The 20,252-nt window shown below is 35.8% G+C and overlaps 8 protein-coding genes across 11 annotated transcripts; 1 reads left to right on the forward strand and 7 right to left on the reverse strand.

Moving 5' to 3' along the window:
• Positions 1-1,109: 1,109 nt before the first annotated feature.
• Positions 1,110-3,319, forward strand: LOC115959644. Of its 3 annotated transcripts, XM_031078131.1 has the most exons (3): positions 1,110-1,298; positions 1,543-1,648; positions 1,763-3,319. In XM_031078131.1, exon 3 carries the CDS (start codon positions 1,770-1,772, stop codon positions 3,081-3,083), a length of 1,314 nt encoding a protein of 437 aa, XP_030933991.1. In that variant the 5' UTR covers positions 1,110-1,298; positions 1,543-1,648; positions 1,763-1,769; the 3' UTR covers positions 3,084-3,319. The 3 variants fall into 3 exon arrangements, with proteins under 3 accessions (XP_030933991.1, XP_030933983.1, XP_030934001.1); XM_031078123.1 differs by having other exon boundaries at positions 1,543-3,319; XM_031078141.1 differs by lacking the exon at positions 1,543-1,648.
• An 832-nt stretch (positions 3,320-4,151) lies between these two features.
• LOC115973904 lies at positions 4,152-5,030 on the reverse strand. The gene has a single exon (XM_031094146.1). The coding sequence runs from the start codon at positions 5,028-5,030 to the stop codon at positions 4,152-4,154; it is 879 nt and encodes a 292-aa protein (XP_030950006.1).
• A 1,723-nt stretch (positions 5,031-6,753) lies between these two features.
• LOC115973905 lies at positions 6,754-7,632 on the reverse strand. The gene has a single exon (XM_031094147.1). It carries the CDS (start codon positions 7,630-7,632, stop codon positions 6,754-6,756), a length of 879 nt encoding a protein of 292 aa, XP_030950007.1.
• Positions 7,633-9,775: 2,143 nt separating this feature from the next.
• On the reverse strand, positions 9,776-10,150 carry LOC115973906. The gene has a single exon (XM_031094148.1). It carries the CDS (start codon positions 10,148-10,150, stop codon positions 9,776-9,778), a length of 375 nt encoding a protein of 124 aa, XP_030950008.1.
• A 58-nt stretch (positions 10,151-10,208) lies between these two features.
• Positions 10,209-10,655, reverse strand: LOC115973907. The gene has a single exon (XM_031094149.1). It carries the CDS (start codon positions 10,653-10,655, stop codon positions 10,209-10,211), a length of 447 nt encoding a protein of 148 aa, XP_030950009.1.
• Positions 10,656-12,229: 1,574 nt separating this feature from the next.
• Positions 12,230-12,727, reverse strand: LOC115973908. The gene has a single exon (XM_031094150.1). The coding sequence runs from the start codon at positions 12,725-12,727 to the stop codon at positions 12,230-12,232; it is 498 nt and encodes a 165-aa protein (XP_030950010.1).
• Positions 12,728-15,075: 2,348 nt separating this feature from the next.
• On the reverse strand, positions 15,076-15,954 carry LOC115973909. The gene has a single exon (XM_031094151.1). It carries the CDS (start codon positions 15,952-15,954, stop codon positions 15,076-15,078), a length of 879 nt encoding a protein of 292 aa, XP_030950011.1.
• Positions 15,955-17,218: 1,264 nt separating this feature from the next.
• On the reverse strand, positions 17,219-19,064 carry LOC115959655. 2 transcript variants are annotated; one of them, XR_004084950.1, is made up of 3 exons: positions 18,980-19,064; positions 17,981-18,320; positions 17,219-17,876 (listed from the first exon to the last, which is right to left on the reverse strand). XR_004084950.1 is itself a non-coding variant. In XM_031078151.1 (2 exons), exons 1-2 carry the CDS (start codon positions 18,301-18,303, stop codon positions 17,819-17,821), a joined length of 381 nt encoding a protein of 126 aa, XP_030934011.1. In that variant the 5' UTR covers positions 18,304-18,369; the 3' UTR covers positions 17,219-17,818. The 2 variants fall into 2 exon arrangements, 1 of the variants encoding a protein (XP_030934011.1); XM_031078151.1 differs by lacking the exon at positions 18,980-19,064 and having other exon boundaries at positions 17,981-18,369.
• Positions 19,065-20,252: the final 1,188 nt, after the last annotated feature.

The raw sequence follows: 20,252 nt of genomic DNA on the forward strand, positions 1-20,252 counted from the left end.
TTGGGTTTGTGATGATTCTCATTAATTTTGGGTTGATTGTGTTTGGATTAAATTGATGTTATAATGGGTTGGTTGTGGTGGTGGTGGTTGGTTAGTTGTGATGGTCGACTGCTGCTTCTTCGCATTGAAGAGTGGGTGAGAGAGAGTCTGACAAGGCAAGGGAGAGGAGAGAGAAAAAAACATAAAATAACAAATAGAAGAGTTACCGTAACCGTGCATATATGTACGGTTACTGTAGCAATTGTGCATTATTGCACAAAAATTTTTTTTTGCTCAAAAGGTGTAAAATGAGCAATTTTTTCTATTTTGCGAGACTTTACACATGCTAATGCTCTTTGATTTCCAAACTACTGTGCCACTTGTCAGTATTTGGGTGGTAGATGCCAAAAGGTGGAGCGTGTAGTGGGGGAAACCCAAGCGACATGGTTTGCTTTTCCCGCTTGTATCTTGTTCTACTTAAGGCAATGTCTACCCCATCTTCTCCATTTTTGCCCTGTTTCATCACTTCCTCTTAAGAACCTTCATTTTGCGAAGTTCCGGCCAATTTCTTCTGCTCCTCTTTACCTTTGGCTTGGGTAAATGGCAATAGAATAGGAGCCATTTATTAACACAACCATGCAAATTTTAAAGGCCATTTAGTTTCTATATGGACAGATGAACTCTTATATATTTACATTGTACTTGCGATGTAAATTTAACAAAACGTGGCAAAAATTGTACACATTTGCAAAAAGTGTATAATAGTCACCATTTTTTTTTCAAATGTGTACAATATTGCCATTTTTAATTTTTCTACAATATAAATTTATATTATACTGTACAATATAAAAAAAGAATTTCCTTTTCTCATATATTGACATCGACATTAAATAAGTTGTGTTTCAATTTGCTCAATTGGTATCCCTTTCATATTAAAATTTCTTTTTATGGGACATATCAAATTATTAGTAGGCCACAACAAGATAACGATTACTTTTAAATTCAAAGTCACAGCATGATTCCCATGCAAAATAATCAATATATATATCCTATACAATTATATGGTTCAAAATAATCTATAAAATATGCCAGACTTAGGTAGTCTATCTGGGCTTTCCAAAAGTAGAAAGTAGTCTAACTAAACTCGCTCGAGCGTGTACATAAAGGAATTTTGCCTAGTTCAAAAATGGCTCCTCTTCTTTTCTTTTACGTTTTCGCTCGAAAACAACACTGCCACTTTCCCATGTGTTTTTTCAACTTTCGGTGAGAAATCTCCAATCCCATCTCTTCTGCTACGATTTTTCACCCAATATCATCAGGTAATCTTTCTTTCTCTCCTTGTTTTCTTTCTAAGACTCTAGGATTTAGAATGTGTCAGTACTTCCAATTTCTTTCATTCTAAGCTCAAATCTTAGGCTTTGTGTTATGGGTATTGCATTTTGTACTTAAAGATAGTATTTTATCATTCAATGTGAGATTTTTTTCAAGCATCGTTGCATTAATTTATTCTCACTTTTGGTATTTTTTTTTTTTTTAATAAATTTTTTATGTCGTGGAACTCAGGCAGTGTTATTTGGACCACCCCTGAAGAGTGAACCGCGAATACACGACCCCACGTGCCATAATCTTGAATCAGATAATCTAAGAAAACTTCTAGCTCCCTCTTTTGGTAATATACGACAAGTGTTTGACAAAATTCTAAACTCATGTGTTTTGAGCTTAGAGTCTAGCAACCTTGCATAATCACATCTAGCTCATGTTATATGACATTGACTGATCACAGGTGCATTATGGCCCTTCGCAGTAGGCGTACTGTATCTGCATCCAATGGCCTCGATGCCCAAACCTCGTACCACGGTGTCTTTTCCAAACGTCGCCTTTACCTGGAACGTGATGTCACCTTGTCTGAACTCCAATTCACTTGTATTCCTCGTGTTTTCGAGTCTCGTGGATGGATTTCATTGACTTCTGGTTTTCCTGCACCGCCCATGAACCTTATACATGAGTTTTACTCAAACATCCATGACATAAAAAAGGATGGTTCTTTTTCTGTCATGGTTCGGAATATCAGATTTGAGGTCACTCCTGATTTAGTCTCCACTGTTTTAGGAATTCCTCGAGTCATGGAGTCTCCATATCCATACACTGCTGAGACTGCGCCATCCCAAACAGATATGTTGACTCTATTCTGTGGAGAAAAAACCATTTGGCCTAATGGGGTTTCTAATGTTAAATCTGCATCATTTATCCCTGAATATCAGTGGCTGAGCCGTATCATGTGCACCAACCTCTTTCCTATTGCTCACTTGCATACACTCAATGTACCTAGGGCTCAATTGTTGTATGCCCTCATCACTGATGTACCCATTGACATTTGTAGACATATATGTCAAGTGATCATACATGCCTTTGAGTCGTCGCGTACTGTACTCCCCTTCCCTTGTGTCATTACTCAACTTATTAAAGCCAAAATGGTTCCCATTCGTCCTCAGGACATTCGGGCAAAGCCCTTATCTGCCATTGGGAGTCATACACTTCAACTGAGCTCATCTCACATGAAACGTGCAAAAGAAAGTGATTTTGAATCTGATGATGACTTGGATCGAGAAATTGATGAGATTGCTAATGCTGTTGCTGCTGAGTCCAAACCATCTATATCTGGTGCTCAGGCTACTCTAGCAAAGCCCTTATCTAAACGTGCAAGGCAATCTGAATCTGATTTTGGTGATGACTTAGATCGAGAGATTGATGATGTTGTTGCTGCTAAGTCCAAACTGTCTACATCTGGTGCTCAAGCTGCTCTGGCAAAGCCCTTATTTGCCACTGGGAGTAGTACACTTCAGCTCAGTTCATCTCATGTAAAACGTTCTAACCAGATTGTCTGTGACTCCGATGATGACTTAGATCGAGATATTGATGAGATTGCAGATGCTATGGCTGCTGAGTCCAGACCGTCTACATCTGGTGCTGCACAACCTACATTATCTGATATGATGGATCTCCTGCAGCAGATTCTACCTTGCTTGCATCAGATTCTACCCCGCCTAAATCGTATTGAACAAGATATTAAAGAGATTAAGGAGCATCAGACTAGAGCTCATTGAGATATCCCTTTCTCATTTCATAACAAAAAGGGGAGTAGGTTTGGCTTTTTGTTTTCAGGGTGTTAGGAGTTGATAATTTAGTGATGTATCTATGTTCTTTGTGAACTTTCAGATTTTTGTACCTTTTGAACTTTGATGTTTAGATATAACCGTCTGTTTTTGTTCTTAAAACAGACTGTACCTTATACTCCTTGCTTCCTGTTGGTTCCAAATATTGCAAATATACGTTTCATTTTCTTTCAGACTTTTCTTTTTTCTTGATTTGGCCTTAAAATTCCCAAGAATTAATTTTTTTTTTTGCCCAACTGCCACTTTTAATTACTTTCATGTAACTTCCAGGGGACCATCCTATTATTTACATGTAAGCATGCAAGCAGAGCAATTTTTATCAATGATTGAAATGGTGGTAGGCTATGTAACTTACTTATTTCGTTTCATATTGTAGAAAGACAAATTAATCATTCCCTAAATGAATAAAAAATTGGACTGTCCCCCAGAGAAAGGCATTCAAGTTTTTTAAATTCATAGGGAAAGAAGATTTGAGAGTGCATGTGAATCTAATTAATTTTAGTTCTTTGTTATTCAACTTCCCAAAGAAAATCGGAATCATTACAGCTCTGATATCAATTATAAATTAATATTGTTTGCCTTAAGACTTTCTATCTTTAACTGTTAAATAAATAATATTTTCTTTCATTGTGTAAATTCAGTTAGGTGGTCAAGCTTGGCCTTAACCAGGTTCAAGCCTTTCATGATCTTGACTATTGGACATCCCAAAAATGTGAGATCATTTAAAATAGATTTATCTGCATATTTTTTATCCTAGCCAAAATTGGAAGCTGACAAGAGTATTTTAATATCAAGTATTCAAGAATTAAATAAAATCTTGTACTAAAATTAGATGATCTAGGAAGAGAGTTAAGCAGCAAGAAATAAGCGAGAAAATTTTTAAGCCAATGAATAGCTTTAGAATCAGAAGTGAAAATAAATTTGATTCATGTACATGTATATAAGCTGTATGATTTTGTAATTGTTTACAGACAAAGTACGCCCATGACAATTTTCGGGCTAGTGGTTGAGGATATTCAGAAGGGAAACTCTAGTTTTGACAATACTCCTAGAAAGGCATTCAAGCACCACTTCAAGATCTTGAATGTTTAATTCCAACTTCCCGAGCCCAGTCTGCACATTATCAATAAGCAAAGAGAAATCAGATTTGCTTGGCTTGTGACTGATGAGTGATTGCAATGCTGCATCCACCATCTCAAAATCATTTGCATCTGTTTCTTCACGCTCACATGCCACTCTTTTGTGGTGAACTAGCTTGGAAACCAAAGACCTGCTGCTTGACTTTGTTTGCAACTTCGATTTACCAACAAAAGTCAACAGGGATTCAAATCCAATGAGAGTTGCAGCTTCTAGGTCTTTTAACATGCTAATAATGAGAAGATCTTCGGTGTTCCTGTAAATAAACTTAATTTGCATGCTCTTTAAGATCTTCTTCATTGCCTTTTTTACTCCCTTTCTTGAGGCCAAGTATTTCTCAACCTCCCTTGTGATCTCCATTTTATAGCCTTGTCTTCTGCGCAGAGTTGATTGGAGTTCACGTGTGCATACCTTTGTTTGCAACAAGGCATCTCTTGCCATATCACAAACATCCAAGATCCTGAGTGATCCATCCAAAATCTCATTAACTGATTTCTCACACTGCTCTTGGGCTAATGCTTGTGTGAATGGCAATAGGAGCAACTTATCAACACAATCATGCAAATCTTGAAGGCCATTTAGCTTCTGGCATATAGATGTTGATGATGAAGAGGTTGCTTCAAGATCTCTTGATCTTCTCAATTGGTCATTGAATTCTGAAATGAGAGGGTGTGTTCTAGTGGGTAAGCTGTTTGAGCGAGTGTGTTGATGGGATTTTGAGTTGAAATTAGAGGCAGTCATGTTTTCCTTCAACAAGAAATAGGCCTTGCAGTTGAATGTACAATTTGGTTTAGCAATTTGCAGTGGCCTTCCTTCAATATATATTTTTTGAGGTGAGGGGAACATGAGGAATCTCATCCTCCTGGAATATCAATCAGTCATAACATGATTGAGATTGGGATCTGGATCTGGATATAAACACACACTCAGCAATGTTTTTGCAATGTCTCCCTCTCACCAGTTCTCCAACTCATTATATAAACTCTAAAATCACAGTACTACTTTCATATCAGATAATCATATATACAATACGTTGCAAAATAATCCATAGAATATTCAAGACAGGAGTGGTGTTGACCTACATTGAACCTGCTTTCCAACTCACTATGTCAGTAATGTTTTTGCAATGTCTCCTCTAACCAGCTCTTTAACTCACAATCAATTACTTTTAAATTCAAAAATCACAATGGAATCTTCATAAATTTCTTTAAAAATACGTTATAACAAAGGACAAGAAAAGGCAATAGCCATTATATTTAGCCTACATGCCTGCCTTCCAGGCAGACAGTAGTCTGTACCCCTCATGCACACATAAATATCATTAAATTACCAGTTTCATGCAATGTGAAATCTGGAAAATTTCTTCACTGTATATAGTATTGGTCTTCCTGGTACTACTTGCTTCCTGTAGGTTCTTAATTATATACACACGTATCAAATTCTTTCATACTCTATGTTTGTCCTGAATATTATTGTGCTTACAAGATTGAGTATGTTATGGTCTGTGTTATTTCTAGTGAAACTATAATTTCCCCCGCATTTAGCATTTATATATGTTCCAAGTTGAATTTCAAAAGACCTTCACTTTATCCACATGCTGCAGCTTCTGTCTTCAATCATATGTACATATATAACTTTACTGTAAACACTAGTATGCTGCTTACTGATTTAATTGGTTAGTCAATTTGATTGCTATATAATTTTTGTGCCATAGGCAGGCAAGATCTGGATATGCGGCATCTCAATTTCTGTTCATAATGTAGAAAATTTTATTTATTGGGCTGATTCATTATAAACATGGGTTGTCCCTACGGTCAGGATTTTTAATTGCATAAGCACACAAATTCAATTAAACCATGTGATTCTCAATGATTTCAGATGTGTATTCATCATTTTATTTGAGACAATTGGAATATTGACAGCTCTGATGTCTTGTTGTCCTTTCTGTTTTTATGTTCAACTGCCTAAAGTGGAGGAGCTTGGCCCTTAACCAGATTCAAGCCCTGCATTCTCTAAATGGACAGTGTTGTATGTGGAGCAGAAATTGGAACCCAAAGGCTGGATTGCTAAAATATTCTAAGGGACCAAATTTAAATGACTCAAACCACCTCCTTCTATTAATTAATTTCACAAGTTCTTATGGATTGAGGTAGTGAGATGATCATTTACTATATTTATGTTATCAAATTTTGAACAGTTGACTTGAGATATTAGATTTTACGAGTATTTTGTGAGAAAAATATCCCAGAATTTATAAAAAAATTGAACCATTCATGCACTTGAATTGAATACTCTTAGAATATAATTCAATTGTGACATGAGCAAGTATTTGTCAAAGGCAGTGGATTGACTTAGAAGTTGAAGAGCAAACGTGTTTTTCATTCATGTATTTTTACAAAAAGAGAAGGTCTATCAACTTGTACAAATTTACAGACAAAAATGGATGCCCATTATTATTTCAGGGCTAGTGGTGGTGGATGTTGAGAAAAGAAACTCGGGTCTTGACTAGACGCCTAGACAAACATTCAAGCACCTCTTCAACATCTTGAATGCTTGACTCCAGCTTCCCCATCGCGTTCTGCATATTCTGAACATGGATGGAGTAATCAGATTTGCTTGTCTTGTGGCTAATGAGAGTTTTTAATGCCAGATCTACCTTCTCAAATTCATTTGCATCTGTTTCTTCACCCTCACATGCTATTCTCTTGGGGTGTACCAGTTTGGAAACTACAAACCAGCTGCTTGATTTTGATTGCGACTTTGGTGCAGCTATGAAGGTCAAGAGTGATTCAAAAACCAAGATAGTTACAGCCTCTAGCTCTTTTAACAAGCTAACAATGGCAAGATCTTCATTTTTCTTAGAGTTCAACTTAGTTTGCATGCCCTTTAAGGCCTTCTGCATTGCCTTTTTTATCACCTTCCTAGAGGCCGAGTATTTTTCAACCTCCCTCGTAAGCTCCATTTTACTGCCCTGTCTTCTGCGCATGGTTGATTGAAGTTCACGAGTGCATTCCTTTGTTTGCAACAATGCATCCCTTGCAATACCACACACATCCAAGAGCCTGAGAGATCCATCCAACAGCTCATTAAACCATTTCTGATTCTGCTCTTGATCTAAGGCTTGTGCAAAAGGCAACAGGAGCAAGTGATCAACACAGTCATTCAAATCCTGAAGGCCAATTAGTTTCTGGCTTAATGATGCTGACGATGAAGAGGTTGCTTCAGAACATCTCAATCTGCTCATTTGGTCGTTGAATTCTGAAATGAGCGGGTATGCTCTGGTGGGAAAGCTGTTAGAGCGAAAATGGTGAAGGGAGGTTTGGTTGACAGGAGAGGCAGCCATGTTTTCCTAAAACAGGAAAGACTTCTTGCAGTTGAATGTACAATCTGGTGTAGCAATTTGCTTTGCTTTATTCAGCAGCTTCTCAATATATATGATGGGGTGTGGTGGACAAAAGAAATCACAATATTTTCAAATATCAGTGAGTTGTAACATGATTTTGATCTGGATCTAGACACTCTCATTGTTTGTGCTGTGTCTCCCACCTGCCAACTCTCAATTCAATATCCAATTATTTTATGCTCCTTATCTTAGAGGAGCATCTTTGCAGAAGATAACACTACATATTGAATTGGAAAATAATCCATTAAATATGCAACACATTAGCAGTGTTGACACCATCCCTTCTAGCAGAACAAAGGGCAAAGCTTGTCTATCCAGTTTGCCTGCTGCCTTCCTGGGAACCAGAAGGCTACAGCGTGACACTTAATAAATTACAATTGATGGTCATGGTTATAACTTATTCTTTTATGTATAACTTAGTCTTAAAATTTACCTAATTTCTCAAGTTTGCTCAATATATATTATTTGTGAGGTTGACATGTGAAATCTCACTGTTAGATATTAATGAGTCCTAATATGATTTTGATTTGGATCTAAATGCTGTGCCTGCCAATGTTTGCTCAATGTCTCCCCGACACAAAATTACCAAACAATAACCATTATGAATGGATCCGGTTTCAAGCTATTTTGTTGTGACTCATGTTATTTTATGGAATGATGAATATAAGATTTTTAAAAAGCTATGAAATGATAAGGAAAAGTTAATGGATGATTTATCAGACAAGACAACATGATTGTAAATAATGTAACACATATTACACAGTCGTGGTTATTTTATAGTACATCTGTGAACAAGTAACACAGCCATCTTGTCTCCTAGAAACTCAGGCTGAGCTGTTGTTAGAAGGGCTAATGCTTATCTTTTATTAGAGAAGTTGGTGCAGATAACACACGGGTGTTGAATATTTGATATATTATTGCACAATATTTTATGTCATGAAGGGAAGTATTCGTGTGATTTTATAAGTTAAATCACACGTGTACATAGTACACTTGTAAACGCTAGCATGTTGCTTAATGATTTAATTGGTTATTATATGTGATAGTAACACGATTGTTCTGCCATAGGCAGGCAAGATCTGCATACATGACTTCTCTATTTTTGTTCATAATGTAGAAAATTTTATTAGGTTGATTCATTAAAAACATGGGTTGTCCCTCAAAGATAGACATGCAGGATTTTTAATTGCTTAACCATATGAAATTCAAGTAAACCATGAGAGTCAGAGTCTCAATGATTTTAGATGTATTTTGATCAATTTATTTGAGATAAGCAGAATATTGACAGCTCTCTAGTGTCTTGTTTTTTCTTTTCTGTTTTTGTGTTCAACCTGTTAACGGATGCCCTTAGGACATTTTTTTAAAGAACCATTTTAGGAAATTTTTGATACCACTTTCATAGGAAATATAATAAGTTGTCAAAAAAGTCAATTGGTTTTTTCTTTTCTCACAAGAAGATTTTAGAAATGGTTAATTAACAAATGCCCTTAGAACATCCATTAACATTTCCCTAATTTAGGGCAAGTAGAAATTGGAACTCATAGGCAGGATTGCTAAAACAGTCTAGTCCACCAAATTCAAATTTCAAAGGCTCAAACCTCCTCCTTCTTTTAACGTATTTCACAAGTAGTAATGGATTGAACTAGTGAGATTATCATTTCCTATATTTTTATCACCAATATTGTATATTGGACTTAGAATTTTAAATTTATGAGGCATTTTGTGAGTCCACTGTCCAAGAATTTATTAAAATTGAACCATTCTCGCACTAGGATTGAATACTCTTGGAATATATTTCAAGGAAAAATATTGTTACACACATTGTCTTGCACCCAACTATACACACAGACTCTAAATCGTGTGTTCAAAACATGATTTCAACTGTGCATCCTGTACACACCATATAACTATCACTGCTTATATTTCAAAAGTGATAATAGCAAATATTTACTTAAGACAATGAATTGAGTTAGAAGTAGAAGACAAAATGTGTGTATTTCATTCATGTATTTGTACAAAAAGTGAAGGTCTATAATGTTGTACAAATTTACAGACAAAATTGATGCCCATGATGATTTCTGGGCTAGTGGTTGAGGATGTTGAGAAAGGAAACTCGGGTCTTGACAAGACGTCTAGAGAAACCTTCAAGCACCTCTTCAACATCTTCAATGCTTGACTCCAACTTCCCCATCCAGTTCTGCACATTCTGAATGTGGATGGAGTAATCGGATTTGCTAGTCTTGTGACTAATGAGAGATTGCAATGCCACATCTACCTTGTCAAATTCATTTGCATCTGTTTCTTTACCCTCACATACTATTTTTTTTGGGTGCACCAATTTGGAAACCACAAACCAGCCACTTGATTTTGATTGCAACTTTGTTCCAGCTATAAAGTTCAAGAGTGATTCAAAGACGATGACAGTAACAACTTCTAGCTCGTTTAACATGCTAACCATGGCTAGATCTTCATTTTTCTTAAGAGTACAACTTAGTTTGCATGCTCTTTAAGGCCTTCTATGTTGCCTTTTTTACCACCTTCCTAGAGGCCAAGTATTTTTCATTCTCCCTTGTAAGCTCCATTTTATTGCCATGTCTTCTGCGCAGGGTTGATTGAAATTCACGTATGCATTCCTTCGTTTGCAACAATGCATCCCTTGCAAATTTACACACATCTAAGAGCCTGAGAGATCCATCCAACAGCTCATTAAACCATTTCTGATGCTGTTCTTTGGCTAAGCCTTGTGTGCAAGGCAACAGGAGCAAGTTATCAACACAGTCATGCAAATCTTGAAGGCCAATGAGTTTCTGGAATAAAGATGTTGATGATGAAGAGGTTGTTTCAGAACCACTCAATCTGCTCAACTGGTCATTGAATTCTGAAATGAGTGGGTGTGATCTAGTGGGAAAGCTGTTGGATCGAAAATGGTGATGGCAGGTTTCATTGACAGGAGTGGCAGTCATTTTTACCTAAAACAAGAAAGACGTCTTGCTGTTGAATGTACAATTTTGTGTATCAATTTGCTTTGCTTTAGTTAGCATCTTCTCAATATATATGATGGGGTGAGGTGGACATTAGGAATCTCAATATTTTCAAATATCAATGAGTTGTAACATTATTTTGATCTGGATTTAGACACTCTTTCAGCATTGTCTATGCAGTGTCTCCCTCTTGCCAGCTCCCCAACTGAATATCCAGTTATTTTGAGCATCTAAATTACAGGAGCATCTTTGCAGAAGAGAACACTACATATTAGAAGCATTGAACCTGCACTCTAACTCACTATTGCAGCAATGTTTTTCCAATGTCTACTTTCACCAGCTCTCCAACTCACATTCAATCACATTTAAATTCAAAAATCAGAAGAGAATCTTCTTACATTTATTTAAAATATACGATATAACAAATGACAAGAAAAGGAAATAGCCATTATATCCAGCCTACACGCCTGCCTTTCAGGCAGATAGTCTGTACCCCTCGTGCACACATAAATATTATTAAATTATTAGTTTCATGCAATGAAAAATAATGTTTATTACAATCAGGCAGTAATTCCTAAAATCTGGAAAATTTTCTTCAGTGTATTAACTGTTGGTCATCCTGGTACTACTTACTTCCTGTAGATTTTTAATTATAAATACGTGTATCAAATTCTTCCATACTCTTTGTTCGGCCTGAAAATTATCATGTTTACAAGATAAGAGTATGTCATGGTCTCTGTTATTTCTAATGAAACTATAATTTCACCCATATTTAGTGGCAATGTTTAGTATTTAGTATATCTTTACCATGTTGGAGCTTCTTTGGACTTTCACTTTGTCCACATGCAGCAACAGCTGTCTAAAATCACACGTACAACTTAATAATTTATTTACATCATGTTTGTGCCATAGGCAGGCAAGATTTGCATATGCGACTTCTACATTTCTGATCATAATGTAGACAATTTTATTGGCTGATTCATTAAAAACATGGGTTGTCCCTACAGTCAGGATTTTCAATTGCTTAAGCACAGAAATTCAAGTAAACCATATGAGTCACAATTATTCTAGATGTGTATTAATCAATTTATTTAAGACAATCAAAATATTGACAGCTAGGATTTCATGTTTTCCTTTTCTGTTTTTATGTTCAATTCCTTGAGCTAAAACAATCTAAGGCACCAAATTTAAAATTCAATGACTCAAATTCTGTTAACTAATTTCACAAGTTCTATGTATTCAGCTAGTGAGATGACCAATTACTATATTTTTATAACCAAATTTTGTACAGCTGACTTCAGATTTTAAATTTTACGAGGTAATTTGTGAGACTGATATCCTAGAATTAATAAAGATTGAACCGTTCTTGAACTAGAAATTAATACTCTTAGAATATAATTCAATAGTGACATGGGAAAATATTTGGAGGCAGTGAATTGACTTAAAAGTAGAAGAGAAAATATGTGTTTTTCATTCGTGTATTTGTACAAAAAGAGATGGCCTATCGACTTGTATATATTTACAGCCAAAAATGGATGCCCATGATAATTTCTGAGCTAATGGTTGAGGATATTGAGAAAGGAAACTCGGGTCTTCACTAGACGCCTTGACAAACATTCAAGCACCTCTTCAACATCTTGAATGCTTGACTCCAATTTCCCCATCCAGTCCTGCACATTCTGAACATCGATGGAGTAATCACATTTGCTTGTCTTGTGACTAACAAGAGATTGTAATGCCGCATCTACCTTCTCAAAGTCATTTCCATCTGTTTCTTCACCCTCACATGCTATTCTCTTGGGGTGCACCAGCTTGGAAACTACAAACCAGCCGCTTGATTTTGATTGTAAATTTGATCCAGATATGAAGGTCAAGAGTGATTCAAAAACCAAGATAGTTCCAGACTCTAGCTCTTTTAACAAGTTAACAATGGCTAGATCTTCATTTTTCTTAGAGTTCAACTTAGTTTGCATGCCCTTTAAGACCTTCTTAATTGCCTTCTTTGCCACCTTCCTAGAGGCCAAGTATTTTTCAACCTCCCTTGCAAGCTCCATTTTATTGCCATGTCTTCTACGCAGGGTTGATTGAAGTTCACGAGTGCATTCCTTTGTTTGCAACAATGCATCCCTTGCAATACCACACACTCCAAGAGCCCGAGAGATCCATCCAACAGCTCATTAAACCGTTTCTGATTCTGCTCTTGGGCTAAGGCTTGTGAAAAAGGCAAGAGGAGCAAGTTATCAACACAGTCATGCAAATCTTGAAGGCCAATGAGTTTCTCGCTTAATGATGTTGATGATGAAAAGGTTGCTTCAGAACATCTCAATCTGCTCAATTGTTCGTTGAATTCTGACATGAGTGGGTGTGCTCTAGTGGGTAAGCTGTTAGAGCGAAAGTGGTGGTTGATAGGAGAGGCAGCCATGTTTTCCTAAAACAGGAAAGACTTCTTGCAGTTGAATGTACAATCTTGTGTAGCAATTGGCTTGCTTTGCTTTGCTTTATTTAACATCTTCTCAATAAATATGATAGGGTGAGGTGGACATAAGGAATCACAATATTTTCAAATCTCAATGAGTAGTAACATGATTTTGATCTGGATCTAGACACTCTCTCAGCATTGTCAACACAGTGTCTCCCTCTAGCGAGCTTCCCAACTCAACATCCAATTATTTTATGCTTCTTAACTTACAGGAGCATCTTTGTAGAAGATAACACTACATATTGAATTAGAAAATGATTGATAAAATATGAAGTTATTAAATTGCAATTGAAGTTAGATGACCTAATGTTTGATAAATAATTATGCCACCAATGATGCTATATATGAAGCTGGGAAATGAACTTATGGGAGACAATATTGCAGTGCCACCTGATAATAAGATATTATGTCTTATATAATTTTGTAAAACAATTACAGATAAACCAGACGTTGCAGAAATTATTGAGAGAGTGATGCCCCATTTGTTTGCTGGTGTATCCATTTATGATAGACAAGACTGCATTGTCACTTGTTCTCATAAATTGATAATCTCTCACGGATTGAAAACTTGGTCAAGTACAATAAAAGGAAACATCCTTGGAAGGAAGGTGGGTTTCACATCAAGAAAAGCCTTTCACCATGTTCCCTTTTACTGTACTAACCACCAATATTATGGTCCTACCTTTCTTTATTCAGTAGTACTACGCAAATTATTAATTTTTGCTGCTGGAAACCATAAGGATTCATATATTTCTTACAATATAAGTATGCATATGAATTTAGAAAGAAATGCATATACATAGGTTTGCAATTATGGTAAATAATTAACATAACTAAATTTTAAAAATCTATGAATTTCTAATGAGAATTTAATGGATATAGCAGACAAGACAACCTGATCGTAATTAATGTAACACATATTACACAGTTATAGTAATTTTATAATACATGTGCGCACGAGTGACATAACCATCTTGTCTCCCAAAAACTCAAGCTGAGCTATTGTTAGAATGGCTAATGCTTATTTCTTATTTGAGAACATGGTGCTGTTACCACACGTATGTTGAATATTTTATATATCAATGATCAAACTTTTATGTCATGAAGGGAAGTACTCGTGTGATTTTATAAGTTAAATCACATACACCTGTATATGATAGTTCGTTTCTTAATGATATTATTGACTTGACTATGTGATTGTTGTGCCGTAGACAGGCAAGATCTGCATAAGAGACTTCTCCATTTCTGTTCATAATGTAGAAAATTTTATAGGCTGATTCATTAATAACATGGGTTGTCTCTCAAAGGGAGACAGTCAGGATTATTAATTGCTTAAGCATACAAAATTCAAGTAAACCATGTGAGTGTCAATGATTTTAAATGTGTATTAATCAAATTATTTGAAACAGTCAGAACATTTATATCTCTTGTTTTTGTTTTTCTTTTCTGATTTTCTGTTCCAGCTCTCTAAGTGGAGGAGCTTGGTCCTCAACCAGATTCAAGCCCTGCATCCTCTTAATGCAGTGTATATCAAGGGAACCCATAGTTTAGAATGTTAAAACATCCTGAGGCACCAAATTTAAATTTCAGTGACTCAAACCACCTCCTATTATTTATTTCACAAGGTCCAATGGATTCAAGTGAGATGATCATTTACTATATTTTTATTACCAAATTTTGTACAGAGGTATTGAGACTTAAACTTTTACGTGGTATTTTGTGAGATCCAATATTCTAGAATTTATTAAAATTGAACCATTCTTGTGCTAGGAATGAATACTCAATTATTTCTTAATGAGAGTGAATTGACATAGATGTAGAAGACACGATATATTTGTATTTCATTCATTAATGTGTACAAAAAGAGAAGGTCTATCATGTAAAACTTTACAGACAAAATTCATGCCCATAATGATTTTAGGGCTAGTGGTTGAGGATGTTGAGAAAGGAAACTCGGGTTTTGACTAGATGCCTAGAAAGACATTCAAGCACCTCTTCAACATCTTCAATGCTTGACTCCAACTTTCCCATCCAGTTCTGCACATTTTGAACAAGAATGGAGTAATCGGATTTGCTTGTCTTGTGACTATTGAGAGATTGTAATGCTGAATCTGCCTTGTCAAATTCATTTGCATCTGTTTCTTCATCCTCACAGACTACCTTTTTCTGGTGCACCAGCTTGGAAACCACAAACCAACCATTTGATTTGGATTGCAACTTTGGTCCAGCTATAAAGGTCAATAGTGATTCAAAGACCAGGAAAGTTACAGCTTCTAGCTCTTTTAACAAGCTCACCATGGCTAGATCTTCATTTTTCTTACCGTTCAACTTAGTTTGCATGCCTTTTAAGGCCTTCTGCATTGCCTTTTTCACAACCTTCCTTGAGGCCAAGTATTTTTCAATCTCCCTCACAAGCTCCATTTTATTGCCATATCTTCTGCGCAGGGTTGATTGAAGTTCACGTGCGCATTCCTTTGTTTGCAACAATGCATCCCTTGCAATACCACACACATCCAAGAGCCTGAGAGATCCATCCAATAGCTCATTAAACCATTTCTGATGCTGCTCTTGAGCTAAGGCTTGAGTGCATGGCAACAACAGCAAGTTTTCAACACAGTCATGCAAACCTCGAAGGCCAATGAGTTTCTGGCTTAATGATGTTGATGATGAAGAGGTTGTTTCAGAACCTCTCACTCTGCTCAATTGTTCATTGAATTCTGAAATGAGTGGGTGTGCCCTTGTGGGAAAACTTTTGGAGCGAAAATGATGAAGGGAGGTTTGGTTGACAGGAGATGCAGCCATGTTTTCCTAAAACAAGAAAGACGTCTTGCAGTTGAATTTAAAATTCTGTGTATCAATTTGCTTTGCTTTAGTTAACATCTTCTCAATATATATGGTGGGGGTGAGGTGGACATAGGGAATCTCATTATTTTTATATATCAATGAATTGTGACATGATTTTGATTCGGATCTAGACACTCTCTCAGCATTGTTTATGCAGTGTCTCCATCATGTCAGCTTCCCAACTCAATATCAATTATTTTAAGCTTCTAAAGTCACAGGAGCATCTTTGCAGAAGATAACACATATTGAATTGGACAATGATCGATATGATATGCAACAGCGACATCCACACCATCTCTTATGTTACAACAAAAGGCAAAGCTCCTCCATCCAGTTGTGCCTGCCTGCCTTGTTGGGAACCATGGGGCTACAGCACTACACTTAATAAATTACTAATGACATTCATGCTTTTATCTGGTATAGCTACCTCATTTATTTTTGTTTCTACTAATTAAATATTGTTATTATGGTATTAACAATATTTTGAGTTGCACACATTGCATGATCCTCTGGAAGATGAATGATTTAATTATTCATGTAGTATACAGTCTTAAAAGGAAGATAATAGACTTAATCAAACCTTAAACTCATTGTTGACCTTTTTGTCTCTTTCTCACTGTCACAAAATATTCATCTTTTCTACAAAGTAGAGACCAGTAGAGAGAATTTTCATTTATATTTCCCTTTTTCTGGTAAGGACAGAAACTTTGGTGGTTAATCATCGGGGCTCTTTGAAAAATCTATGGTCACAAGTCCAGATCTCTTACTTTTAGTTGGGGACACTAAAATTGGGGAGAGTCCAATCAAGGCCAACTTCCAATCAATAACACTTTTTGGATACAATAGTTTGATCAGGATTATAATTGCTGCCTCATACTTTTTTTGCTATTCCCTTGTTCTGGATATTATTAGCACTTGTCATTCAAGGCTGATTTTTTCGAGCCAAATAAGTCTGGAACATTTTGTCATTGTTGATGCAATCTATTGAATGGTACTTTAGCTACATTTTGTCTATGCCACCTTACTCTAGTGCACTAGAGGAAATGTCAAAACTATTGAGAACGGTCTTGATTTGTTCAGAAGCATGCAAAGTTAGACCTAAAAGATATGTTCCACAATCACAAATTCGTAGAAAAAAATTGCTGTGAAATTTATGAAGTTTCTGTGGATCCATATATATATATATATATGAGATTTTAGAAGTACATATGTAACACTCTGGTTTAAGTTTAAAACATAATCAGGCACTCTAATCCTCCTTGAAATGTTGACTTGCTAGCTCTATTTTGTCCAACAATGTTCATTCTCACACCCATCTTACTTGTCTTGCAACCTGTGTAAAGTGCATCATCCGATCTCATAATACACAAAAATCGTATGACTTCTTGTTCACATGCTACACCTTTGTAATGCGCTGGTTTGGGTACAGAAGGATGCGAACATAGCAAGAGAGAAACTCCTCCCAACTTCCTTCGGGTGCCATGGTATTGTGGCCTACATCCAAGGTGAATTTAGGTTCTTTTGTGCTTTTTTACAGACTACAACAAGACCTCCTTATTGATGCCACACTCATTTAAGCGTTGGGGAAGTATAAATAAAATCACCTCTATGTCTAGTGTGAATTAAATGACTTCCAAGTAATCGCAATAAATATAGAAATCAATGAACATTCTATATCTGTACAACACAGGTCCACAACACATTCTATCTACAACAGGGCAGACTGGACAGAAGGGGGCTCTATGACCAAATTATATATACATATATACATTCAAAGTTTCTCCAATGTCCTCCTAACCTTTCCTATCTGTTATCCTTTTAACTATTTCCCCAACAACTTTTTAATCTTCTTTGTTGCGCCTTTCATCTTGATAATTAATCTGTGAAACCATAATAAAGCAAGTAAGCAATGAACTTTTTTTATTTAAAAAAAAAAGAAAAAAGCACACAATAATCAAATTCAAAGGCTAGTCTAGAAAAGTACCCAATCCTGGCAACCATATATATGTCAATAAAAGTGGGGGTGACCATGCCATTCTCGTAGCCCAATACAATTTTCCCACTGTCCCTTATTCTGGATGCTCTTACATATAACTTTTGTTCATCTCCCACATAAACTCTAACATTGACAGGACGATCTGGATTATGTTCAATGCCGAAATCGTTGTAGCACATATATATGTGATCACCAGCTGGGATTATAAATTCTTTGAATTCAAAGTTGCCAGGATCCCGGGTCACTTTCACCACCATAGTTTCGTTAGACTCATTTTCAACCTTAGTGTTCCTTGACCACAGGCTAGCCATTGAATTAATACAAGTCTCTGAGAGAGAGAGAGAGCAAAATAATCAGAGGAGAGTAGGCGCATTGATCATCTATGTATGCTTGACTTTGACGGTTCAACAAAAGCAAAACATTTTTTTATTATTATTTATTTTAAGAAACAAACACATGTACAAGAAAGAGAGAAAAAGGTTCTAACAAAAAAGCAAAACAACTTAATAATCTAAAGAAACACTTAATTATAAGGGACATTAACAACTTAATGTTCTGGTTCCAAAAAGAAAATAGTTCTGATGTTATCACTATCACTATAATCTAGTTATAATCTGATCAAATTGAGAGTTCCAATCTTTAATTTGAAAGCTTAATTTCATTTTTTGAGCATTCAACTTAATAAAATACTCACAACACAAAATCCCCCAATTAAATCAGATATGAAAGCTAGCTCTAAGATTTAAAATCTCTAATAACTCATTAAACAACCAGTTCAATTGATGGATTACTAAACCTTCACTCGATGATCTCAATTACATGATTTAATAAGAAATCTTTTAATAAATTATAATTGAAATATGAAAATTCTTGAATCAATTTTAAAAGCCTAAACATAATCATAGAATTAATTTTCCAGAAGCAATGAAAATTAAATAAAACTGAGATTAAAATTTAAATCTGGAAAGAATAGTTTTGACCACTTACTTGTGAGCGTTAAATTGGGTGTAGAAGGAGCAACAAACAAGGAAGAAAGAATTGGAGAGAATTGAGTGGAATCTCAGAATGGCTGATTTAGAGGATCAAAGCAACGAAGCATGGCCTACTTAGTACTGTATTTATAAAAACTGCAGCATAATGCTAGCCATTACTTCGTCAGCTTTGTTTTTTCAGAGCTACGTCAGCTTGCTACGTCAGCTTTGTTTTTCAGAGCTACGTCAGGTTCGTGTCATGGACATTACACACATGCCATTGACTTTGGAAAGCTGCACAGGTGTGAAAAGCAAAATAATCCATCGTAAAAGTAATATTAAAATTTTCTTAAAATAATTTAATAATAAATGTTCTAAAGGCATCAATATTACATAATTATAATAATAGTTATAAAAAAAATACGGTAGGGATACCCTGTATAATGTATTGGGCCTGGGGTCTAATCCGAAGACATCTCATAAATCCAAGGAGGGATAAACATATGATAGAGGTCAGCATTGATAAATAAAGGAATGGATTTAAGCGTTATGATTCTAGGGAAGTGATTCGAGGATGAATGCTTCCTCGACTAGGCAAAGTCGAGATCAGAAAATGCAGTCTGACATCAAGAGTAACGTTCCGGACGATTCTACTAATGAGGATAAGTATCAAGAAGGAACAAGATAAAGGGAGGTCATGAAATATCTAAAAGGAAAACTGCTGTCACTGCATTAAATGTTCTGCAGCTAACTCTCTAGCCACATTAATGAGGGAGGGATACCTAAACAATAACTTTCAGCCTTACAGCAACTACCCAAAAATTTCAGGAAGGTGCTGATAAGATAAAGATCAACATCAACAATCTGATCTACACGTGGAAGGTGGAGATCAAAGGGGAAGATAATATAAAATAGAAGAAATACCCTGAGAGAAGGGGATTGAGAAATTAAGAGAAAAACACTGTAGCAATCAAGAATTGAACTTGCAATTAAACTTGAGAGAAATATATATAAGAACTGATCTCCTCGAACTGTGCCGAGGACAATTTTCTTTAGATTAAACCAATCTATCTTCATTTTTTTGTCACCTGAATCCACTTTATTTGTTGTTTGATTCATTAAAGCCCAGTTTTACAACTCACTCTCTACAAATTCATTGTATTGGGCTTTTTGGGCCTAAGTTCATTCATCCTTTGAGCTAAGGACTCAAATCTGGTCCTTACAAATACTTATGTCCTAAATCACACTAAAGCCCTAACTTCCACTAATCCTTTTTCTCTTCTATCTTT

Source organism: Quercus lobata, chromosome 2 (genome assembly GCF_001633185.2).
Source record: "Quercus lobata isolate SW786 chromosome 2, ValleyOak3.0 Primary Assembly, whole genome shotgun sequence".
Lineage (NCBI taxonomy): Eukaryota > Viridiplantae > Streptophyta > Magnoliopsida > Fagales > Fagaceae > Quercus > Quercus lobata.

Coding starts and splice junctions, on each gene's coding strand:
- LOC115959644 (XM_031078123.1), top strand. CDS start 1,743: ATGACATTGACTGATCACAGGTGCATTATGGCCCTTCGCAGTAGGCGT.
- LOC115973904 (XM_031094146.1), bottom strand. CDS start 5,030: ATGACTGCCTCTAATTTCAACTCAAAATCCCATCAACACACTCGCTCA.
- LOC115973905 (XM_031094147.1), bottom strand. CDS start 7,632: ATGGCTGCCTCTCCTGTCAACCAAACCTCCCTTCACCATTTTCGCTCT.
- LOC115973906 (XM_031094148.1), bottom strand. CDS start 10,150: ATGGTTAGCATGTTAAACGAGCTAGAAGTTGTTACTGTCATCGTCTTT.
- LOC115973907 (XM_031094149.1), bottom strand. CDS start 10,655: ATGACTGCCACTCCTGTCAATGAAACCTGCCATCACCATTTTCGATCC.
- LOC115973908 (XM_031094150.1), bottom strand. CDS start 12,727: ATGGAGCTTGCAAGGGAGGTTGAAAAATACTTGGCCTCTAGGAAGGTG.
- LOC115973909 (XM_031094151.1), bottom strand. CDS start 15,954: ATGGCTGCATCTCCTGTCAACCAAACCTCCCTTCATCATTTTCGCTCC.
- LOC115959655 (XM_031078151.1), bottom strand. CDS start 18,303: ATGGCTAGCCTGTGGTCAAGGAACACTAAGGTTGAAAATGAGTCTAAC. Junction 17,877..17,980: donor TATATGGTTGCCAGGATTGG/GTACTTTTCTAG, acceptor ATGGTTTCACAG/ATTAATTATCAAGATGAAAG.